General features: G+C 33.9%; 1 protein-coding gene across 2 annotated transcripts; it reads left to right on the top strand.

The window, feature by feature from the left end:
• Nucleotides 1-8,078: 8,078 nt before the first annotated feature.
• LOC132039862 (uncharacterized) lies at nt 8,079-9,920 on the top strand. Of its 2 annotated transcripts, none has more exons than XR_009410505.1 (2): nt 8,079-8,226; nt 8,848-9,920. XR_009410505.1 is itself a non-coding variant. In XM_059430398.1 (2 exons), the coding sequence occupies exon 2, from the start codon at nt 8,798-8,800 to the stop codon at nt 9,641-9,643; it is 846 nt and encodes a 281-aa protein (XP_059286381.1). In that variant the 5' UTR covers nt 8,106-8,226; nt 8,646-8,797; the 3' UTR covers nt 9,644-9,920. The 2 variants fall into 2 exon arrangements, 1 of the variants encoding a protein (XP_059286381.1); XM_059430398.1 differs by having other exon boundaries at nt 8,106-8,226; nt 8,646-9,920.
• The last annotated feature ends 374 nt before the right edge of the window (nt 9,921-10,294 follow it).

Here is a 10,294-nt window from a genome sequence, read left to right as displayed (position 1 = left end):
AGTAATACACACAGCCCAATCAAAAATTATTCCGTGGCCTACTAAACCTTAGGCACCAAGCATCTACATTAATGTGATTCCACAGGGCACAATACCATAACGCTTGCCTCAAGCACATTGCTGGCATGGTAGAAAACTTTGTGGAAAGCACCTATGTAGGTATCAGTCACCTAAATTACCAAATTTTTTTCCGGTAATCAAACATTTTATAACAAGGCCAAAGACATAGGCAGCCTCCCAAACTTGTCCCCTAATTAAGAACTTAAGCAAAGATAGTGGTTAGTTGCTTTTCTTAAAAATCTAGCTTTGATCTGAACCACTAAATTAAGATATAGTGGGCATATATAGAGTTGTTTTGTCACCTTAGGATCCCCTGTACTTTAATTCTTTATCTTGTCTTAAACTCTTGATCATGTATTTATTGTAATTTATCTTATATGTGTTGCGTGATTTGACTACACCGACTTGAAAGTTCAATTTTAGATGATGAGAGTTAAAATCTGTTTGATGTCATTCCTCAACAAACCAGGCTTTAGATTTCAATGACTAGATAATCTTGTTTATCTTTTAATATGCACTAAAAGACTTGCTCTAGGAATTCATTTCTGATTGGATGTGCTTAAGTGCACCCGTGATATTGGTTCAGGTTTACTACTTTGGTTTGATTCTGTTTCTTCTATTTAGCGATATTTGTAAGCTTATAAATGAAGGAAAAGCTATGTTTTTCAACTGAAAGAAAAACATGATAAGTTTATTTGGCCCTGGCTTTAATTATTTCTGACGAACTGGTGTTCATAGTATGTTGTTCATTTAGCATTCAAGCAGACAGCACACAGCAACGAGAACCTCATAAGTGCTTGGTTGATATCAAGATTACCTCTCATAAGTGCTTGGTTGTATGCTGCCTAACTCTCTGTATATCTCTTCTACAACCACCAATTAATTTTTTTGAAATAAGGCAATAATATATTAGTTGATAGGATAAACTTAATTTAAATCTTCATTTTTTTGTATAACCCAAGAAATCCCCATGGTCGGCGGCATGCAATTCGGAATTCAGGATAATTGGCCCGCCCATCTACTCTTCTCCGCTTAAATACCAAGCTTTTGTTTGCAGAATGGATCGAACACATGACATGTGCCTAACCAACACGTCACAGGCTACACTCTTACCACTAGACCAAACCCAGGGGCAGTTAAATCTTCATATATATATATATACTAGTTATGTGAGGCCCGGGCTTACTCAAGATATAAAAGCAGATATTTTAACTAAAGAAATATAATTTGTGTTAGTACAAGTGTACAACAACAACAACAACAACCATATATCCATTGTAGTCCCACAAGTGGGTAGTTATATAAAAGCAAAATTTTCATTCCACTCCTTTAATATTTTAACTTCCATTTTGATGAAATTATAACTTATGTATCCTAATTTTCTGAAGTTATTTAGTTCTAAATAAATAATCTATACATAGTTAATGAACTTTTAAGACAAATACATAATTTAACTTGTAAAAACGGACCGTGCTCCTCTCTTAATTAGGGATTAGGGGTTCGAACATGGTATGGAAAAAAATCTTTGGAGGAAGCGCTCCCCCGAATAAAGGCGCGATGCAGTGTGCGAATTATCCGGATTAATTGGGCTCAAATGCGGATATCGAGAACCAATCGTAAAATCAAAGAACGTGAAAAATGAGGTAGGAGGTTTGATAGCTTTTGAAAAGTAGACTTTAAAAAACAAAAACAAAAAAAATTGACATAAATAAATAAGATTAGGACCTAAAAGTAATTAATTAAAAAGTTTTAAAAAAATTTGAAAATTATTGTAAGGACTACAAAAGTCCCTCGATAGCCTTTTAAAAGTAGACTTTAAAAACAAAAAACAAAAAAATTAACTTAAATAAATAAAATTAGGACATAAAGTAATTAATGAAAAAGTTTTTAAAAATTTGGGAAATTATTGTGAGGACTACAAAAGTCTTCACATTCCCTCTTATATATAATAGTAATATATATATATATATATATATATTTTATTTTTTAAACTGAAAATGTATTCAAGCAGACAGCACACAGCAACGAGAACCTCATAAGTGCTTGGTTGATACCAAGATTACCTAATATATAAATAAAAATGTATGCTGCCTAACTCTCTGTATATCTCTTCTACAACCACCAATTAATTTTTTTGAAATAAGGCAATAATATATTAGTTGATAGGATAAACTTAATTTAAATCTTCATTTTTTTGTATAACCCAAGAAATCCCCATGGTCGGTGGCATGCAATTCGAAATTCAGGATAATTGGCCCGCCCAACTACTCTTCTCCGCTTAAATACCAAGCTTTTGTTTGCGAATGGTCGAACACACGACATGTGCCTAACCAACACGTCACAAAGCTACACTCTTACCACTAGATCAAAACCCGTGGGCAATTAAATCTTCATATATATATATATATATATATATATATATATATATATATATATATTTTTTGAAACTGAAAATGTGGAAAGTAAAAACATAGCAAAGAGAGCACACACATATATATAGAGATATCAAGGAATGAAACTTTTAAACATTTCTGTTACTTAATTTTCATGCAAACACTTTGTTCTCAACACATAACCAGGAACTTGCTTAGTCCACCAAAATCTGCGAGGTGCAACATAAATGGACTACATATTTTCAAAACATTTGGAGGAATGGACATTTTTTATAAAGAACGAAAAATTTATAAGAGTAGGGCAAAACACGAGGAATGGACTTCTTTTTCTAAGGAAAAAAAAAAAAAAAAGAGTATGTTCCTCATTTTTTCGCCCTAGAATTATAAATTTTTAGTACTTTATTAAGTAAATTTTAGGACGAAAGGACATCAAACCATGTTACTTCATTTGCTCATAGAAAAATCTTACAGTAGACTACCCTTTTAGATCCTCAAAGCCTATGCTTGATGGGGAAATTTATCCGATAACCTTTCAAGGTTGTTATCACAAAAAAGTGTGTGTCGGGGGGTGGGATGAGTGATGGGGCAGAAGGAATCAGGATAGCATATAAACACTAACACCATATTAGATATTGTAAGTATTTGTGTGTTAAAGAGAGAGGGACAAACAACCTGGTCACTGAAGCCTTAATTGCCTGACATAACAGCACCCCACCTAGAGCCAGCCGTTGCCATGGAAGTCACGTGGAACCTTTCTTTCCACTTCTTGCTTATCCACTGAAAGGGAAATGACTGTTGAGAGAACTGTGTGCCTGCAGAAGATTCCATAACCATTATGTACTTTTTTTTTATGACATGGGAACCCGCAGTCGCTACCCTTCGGGTGCGCAGTAACCTGCCTTCCGTGCAATACCGCAAACCACACAAGAGAGATAACCCGCACTGTGCAGCGCGGTGCAAATGGCTCGACCCGGGCGCAAATCTGCTCGTCAGGGCAGAGGCTTTCGAACCCGAGGCTCCATTATGAAGTTCCATCGCTCAACCAAAGTCGAAACCCACCATCGGCCCATAACCATTATGCACTAAGATAAAGAAAGCCCAGGACCTAGAGTGGTAACCTAAAAGGCTCAAAGCTGGCAGTAGAACTAGTTTCTCAATGCAAGATGAAATTTCAGAGGAACCAACAACAAAAAGAACCAACAGAAAGCATATCTGGCAGTAATACAAACAGCCCAATCAAAAATTATGTTGTGGCCTACTAAACTATAGGCACCAAGCACCCACATTAATGTCTCAAGTACATTTCCGACATGGTAGAAAACTTTGTGGAAAGCACCTATGTTGGTATCAGTCACCAAAATCACCAATTTTTTTATTTTTTTTTTAATGTAGGTAATCAAACATTTTATAACGAAAATAGCAACTTTAAAATATTAAGGCTGCAAGAACAGATATCAAGATGCATTCTCTAAAGGTGAGTAAAAAGATCAAAACAAGCACACATTGAGGTAGAGCATGTTAAAGAAAACAGACCCCTGTTTGACATTACTAGTAAAGAGCTTGGATAAATAGTTGGTTCGTTCGAGCATTCATGATAATAGCCCATGATTAAGCTGGAACACAAACCATGGACAGACCCTTTCTCCACCAATCTTGTGTCTGCTACATTCATTATAAAAAAGCTCATGATGTTAATATATAGTAGGGAACAAAAGATGATTTGTATCCGATCCACAATGACAGGCATTGTTAAGTTAATCGAATTATTTTTGCATCCTAAAACACAAACAAGATATGAAAAGCAGAATAGAAGCTAGTAAAGCAAAGAAACAAGGGGGATACTCAGGAAAAACATTGTATACCAAGAACCAACCCCAAAGTTTCAACAAGTCAGACAGACACACACAAATATTTTGATGGATTGACACTACACTAGCAACAAAGTGATTCTCACAGTATATAATAAAATTTAGACTACTTACACCGTCTGTGTTGATCGGGCCTTATAGCAGGATCAGCTCCAAGTATAACTTCAAATCCTTACTTGTAGACCCCAATCATCTATGCTAGGGTTTGTGTAATGAAATACTCGGGTATCAAATCAATTCTCTTTCTTCTATCTATTCTACTAGCTCTTTTTCTTTTTCCTTTTTACATAGTATATAAAATACTTTCTTTCTAGTTCCCTTAATAATTTGGGACTTCATTTCTAGTTTTATTATTATGAAATTGTGGTTGAGTCACGATTCATGTTACATTACACCTACATAGAAATGTTAAAAAGTTTTTGGAATTTGATTGTCTTTATGATTTTAGAGGATCAAAACAACCAACAATTTGGGAGCATCCGGAGATTACAAAAGAGAGACAAAAATAAAGTCGGGCTCCGGTATTAATTAGGGAAATTCGGTATTTGGTGCGTTCGGTTAAATTAGGGGCATGGATAGCTCAGCTTTTGGACGGGACGAGCATCAGCTTTCATTCCGTCCCATATCAATTCTGTCTTTCAACTGTAGCAAACATACAACAATTATTTGGTCATCTTTTATCCACATCTCAAAAAACCCATTAGTTAATTGGGGGAATAATTGTAGCCTACTTGGCTAAAGACTAAGACAATTTGAGCTACTTGCCAATTATCCTCACCCGCTTCAATCTTTAAGATGAAATCAGCATTCACTTCATCATCAATTTCCAGATCTATTAATCCTTTCCGGCCTCAATTAATATTTGCACTGACCTTTATTTATATATTCAAAGAAGGAGAAGGGCAAAAAGTGTAAGAACAATGACAAAAAATGGATAAAATTACTTCAAGACTGTCTGTCCTGTTGGAAGGCAGGACGAGAAATATAGTATAGGACGGGAACTGCAGTGCATTGCTTCTATTCCCTATGATGGGTATTGTCTTCATTCGGTGGCGGCATCCTTTCATTATTATGCCGGATTGGCTTCTCCATTTTCTGTGGCATAATATTTCCTTGTTGGCATATGCTTCTTTTTATCTTTCTAGCGTACGGTGTGAGCGTTCCTGTATGAGGCACTAGTTGAAGTCGTCTTTGGAGATCGCAGAGATTCTCTTTTGTATTATCTTTTTAGTCTCAGTTGTAGCCTTCGTGACTTAATCTAGATACCGGTTGTGGTGGTTAGGAAGCGTCAATTCAAATTAGTAGCTTGTTGAAAAAAGCTCTATCGTATCAATTTCAGACATAATCATCTAATAAAAACTACTTATGGCAATGTTATTTTCTATGAGAGTTGCTTTCTTTATTCATATATTTTAGGAAAAATCACTACAACATGATAACATAAAGTATAAATACCATTTTATCAATAATAAAAATCATAATTTATAGAAAAAATACTTTTAAAATAATAAAAATCGAATTTAACGCCCGGGACTTACGCTTTTGTGCTCGGGACTTACGCCTAATTTTTTTACCTCCCATAATTTATTTTAATTATCCAGAATCCTTGGACGTCAAATGGAGTGAAATGTGTATTTTCCACGAGTCAAATGATCTTATTAAATTATTTAGCTAATATTTTACCATTTCATTTGGCAAAATAACTTCAATAATAGTATAAATCATTTGGAAATTGATTTACATATTTTTATAATTAAATACATAATATTTGCTAAAATTCAATCAAGAAGATAATTTGAAACAATTATTCAAAAAATCAATTAGCAAGCATTTCACTCTAATTAATCCAAGGAATCTAATTAATTGAATAAATTAATCATTTTATCCCTCAATCTTTAATTTTGTATATTCAATATGCATTTACATAATTTGTTAGAATTACTCATAATTAATCTAGTGTTTAATGTGATTAAATTCCACAATAATTACTTTTTAGTCAATTATGGCCTTAATTGAAATAACCAAATTCATTGGTTCAAATCAATTAAGGTCATTATTACAAAACTAGCCCTTAATTGCTTTAATTATTTTTGTTATGGCCACAATCGAAGTAACCAATTCATGGTTTAAGGCAATTGAGGTCATTTTTGCAAAATTAGCCTTTTAATGGTTTAATTGATTTAAGTGTGGTCTTATTTGAAATAGCTAAATTCATTAGTTCAAATAAATTAAGGTCATTATTGCAATTTAAATTTAAATTGGTTAATTATGTCTAATATGGCCATAATTAAAATAATCAATTAAATTAAAGTCAACTAAGGCCGTATTTGCAAAACTAAGCCCATTTACATGGTTAGCAGTGTTTTAATTTAATTGATTAATTAATCATGGGATCTAAATTAATTAAATCACTTAGATTGTGGCCATTTATTCAAAGTAGTTTATAACCCTTCCACATATTTCTATGATGTATAAGTGTGGTGGGAGGACTAACACAGCTATGATAACTTGTACCAAAAGCTTTATAAATTGTACACACAATGAATGCTTGTACTAAAAGCTACTCCCTTCGTCCCAAAAAGATTGTCCACTTTTGACTTGGCACAAAATTTAAGAAATAAAGGAAGGCTTTTGAAATATGTGGTCCAAAACAAGCCTTAGATATTTGTGTGGCTGTAAATCATCTCATAAATTTAAATTGTTTCTAACTATAGAAAGGGGACAATCTTTTAGGGACAGAGGGAGTATATAACTTGTACATTTTAACCAACTACTTTTTTATCCCACGTGGACATATGTCATAATGTTTAATATTTATTCTCTTCTCATGTATACACTTATATATTTCCTCCGTATACTTTTACTTGTCCACTTTTGACTTTTCATGTTATTTAAGAATTAATAAATCCCACATAGACATATGTAATATTAATTCCCTTCTCATGTATAGACATATGCACTTCAATTTTAATTCTCCGACACATTTATTTCCTCAGTGCACATTTACTTGTTCACTTTTGAATTTTCACGTTATTTAAGAATTAATAAATCCCACATAGACGTATGTAATATTTATTCCCTTCTCATGTATAGACATATGCACTTCAATTTTAATTCTTCGGCACATATTTATTTCCTCCGTGCACGTTTTACTTGTTCACTTTTGAATTTTCACGTTCTTACCGAATATTTATTCTCTTCTCGTGTATACACGTATGCACTTCAATTTTAATTCTCCAAAGACATATTTATTTCCTTCGTACACTTTTACTTATTCACTTTTGACTTTTCACGTTCTTGCTGAATATTTATTTTCTTCTCATGTATACATGTATGCACTTCAATTTTAATTTTCCGACACATATTTATTTCCTCTATGCACTTTTGCTTGTTCACTTTTGACTTTTCACGTTCTTTAAGAATTAATAAATTAAGTACTCCCTCCGTCTCATATTACTTGGCCACATTACTTGACTTTTCACGTTCTTTAAGAATTAATAAACGGAAAAGGCTCAAATATGTCATCGAACTATCAGAAATGGCTCATTTATGCCACTCGTTGAAAGTTTGCCTCAAATATGCCACTGTCGTTACCTTTTTGGCTCATTCATGCCATTATTCACTAACGGTGGTTTTAAAATACCAGAGATGCCACGTGGCAAAAATTTATTGGTCCACGTCATTTAAATGAAAATCAGCCAAAATAAATCTTAATTAAACCAAACCCGACCCGCTGACCCGACCCACCCATCTTATACCTATTTCCTTGCCCCTCTTTCATTATATCATAACGATTAAGTCCTAATCTAACCCATCTCCCCTCCTCTTCTTCCAACATCGATTTCAAGCAAACAAATGTGACTTTTCAACTTTTTTTTGAAGGATTAAAGGAATAGCTCATCAAGGTTAGTTCTTATTTAAAGTCGAAAATGGCTATTTAATGTGGTGGGTAAAGAATCTGTCTATGTGGGGTTCATAGCCATGTGGTTTTCACGTTTTTTGTCTGTGTAAAGGGATAAAACTATTGTTTAACATGTAAAGTTTCATTCTTTTTATGATTTTGTTCCTCTCTTTTGTGGTCTTGAAATGTGTCGTCATTTTAGGGTATTTTATTCACGTTTTTGTCTCTGTAAATGGTCTAAAAGTAGTTTTTAATATGTAAAGTTTCTGTCTTTTTATGATTTTGTTCCTCTCTTCTGTTGTCCCGAAATGTATGGTCATTTTAGGGTATTTTATTCACGTTTTTGTATTTCCTATGTATGTTGCTTGACGTGGTCCCTCTTTTTTCTTTTGTTCTTTTCTTTGCACGTGAACTTTATTGAAGAATGATTGACAAAGTGGAAGTATTATTCAACTTTGGGGTGAATGGGTCTTTACTCCTCGCTTATTATATAATAAGAATCGATACATTATTGGCATGGATTTGACCCAGATTTGCTGTCTTATAAAGACTTATGTGAAGAGTTCGAAAAAGAGATGAATTTTTTTAAAGTTAAACAACTCTTAGTTGTTGGACCATCTGGTAGGTACTACATAATTGATGGAGATGATGGTATTAGGGCTTTGCAGTGCCTCCTTTGTTATGAGTTTCGTAAGATTAACTTGTTTGTTGTAGATGCTACTGATTTGACAATCCATACTCATAACATTCTTCAACATTTAGAAACATATCATGTAGATGTTGAGATAGCATCTGATGATGAACTTGGTCTTGAGGACTCTAATTCTCATATTGATGGTCCATCTGATGTTGAGTATGATGAAGAAGAACGTGAGGGTTTTAGCAACCAAAGAAGGAGAGTAGTAAGTGATAGGTTGGAGAACCTTAAGGAATTGGAGAAGGGTATGACATTTTTTGATATTGTGGAAGCTAGAAGAATAATGAATTACTATGCAATGGCTAATGGTTATGGCTTGAAGATTAAAAAAACAGATCCCACTAGGGCTAGATATGCTTGTAGAGATGGATGTCCTTTTAGATGTTCTATTTCAAAGGATAAAAAGAGCTCCACTTTTCGTATCCAAACCTTGAAACCAAAGCATGATTGTGAACCATGTTATAAAAATCCAAGGGCTGATGCTAAGACATTAGCACAATACTTTAAGAGAAAGGTGCAAAACAATCCAAAATACACTGTTAAGGACATGAGAATGGAATTGGAAAAGAATTTCAATTTGAATGTGACAAGGTCCAAGGTTAAAAGGACTAAGTTGATGGTCCTAGAAAAGTTAGAAGGCAGTTTCAAGGATGATTTTAACAAGCTTGAAGCATATGGGGCTGAATTAAAACAGTCTAATCCAGGGACTGATGTCGCAATCTAGATTTCGAAAGATGCTTTTGAGCAAGGTAAAAGGAGGTTCTTGAGGATGTACTTGTGTTTTAATGCTTTGAAGCTAGGTTGGAAAAGTGGCCTGAGACCACTTATTGGTTTGAATGGTACTTTCTTGAAGGGAAAAGTCCAAGGTCAGTTGTTGGTTGCCACGGGACAAGATTCTATGAACCAATTCTACCCAATTGCTTGGGCAGTGGTTGACAAGGAAACCACCAGAACATGGTCATGGTTTGTGGAGCTTTTGAAGAGGTCTTTGGATTTAAAAGACGGGGGGAAATTTTGGAGAGTGACCTTTATTTACGATATGCAAAAGGTACAAAAATCTATTTTGTTCTCATTTTCATTACTGATTTTTTTTCAAGTTATTTTCTCTTTTATCATTACGATTTTTAAAGTTACATTTTGTTAATTTTGATTAAAGCGGGGTTATTGGATTCCTGTGAGAAATGTTCTTCCTCAAGCTCATCAAAGATATTGTGCTGAATACATTGAAGCCAATTGGTTAAAAAAAATGGAGGAGTGGGGAAATGAGAAAGTTGATGTGGTGGTGTGCTTGGAGCACATATGATGAAGAGTTTAAAGATCAACTCAAAAAGCTAGGCAAATTGGATGAAGTTGCTGCGAAGGACTTGGTAAGGAT

Source organism: Lycium ferocissimum, chromosome 12 (assembly GCF_029784015.1).
Source record: "Lycium ferocissimum isolate CSIRO_LF1 chromosome 12, AGI_CSIRO_Lferr_CH_V1, whole genome shotgun sequence".
In the NCBI taxonomy this organism is placed as follows: Eukaryota; Viridiplantae; Streptophyta; class Magnoliopsida; order Solanales; family Solanaceae; genus Lycium; species Lycium ferocissimum.
This window is presented reverse-complemented; position numbering and strand designations above follow the sequence as displayed.

Coding starts and splice junctions, on each gene's coding strand:
- LOC132039862 (XM_059430398.1), top strand. CDS start 8,798: ATGAATTTTTTTAAAGTTAAACAACTCTTAGTTGTTGGACCATCTGGT.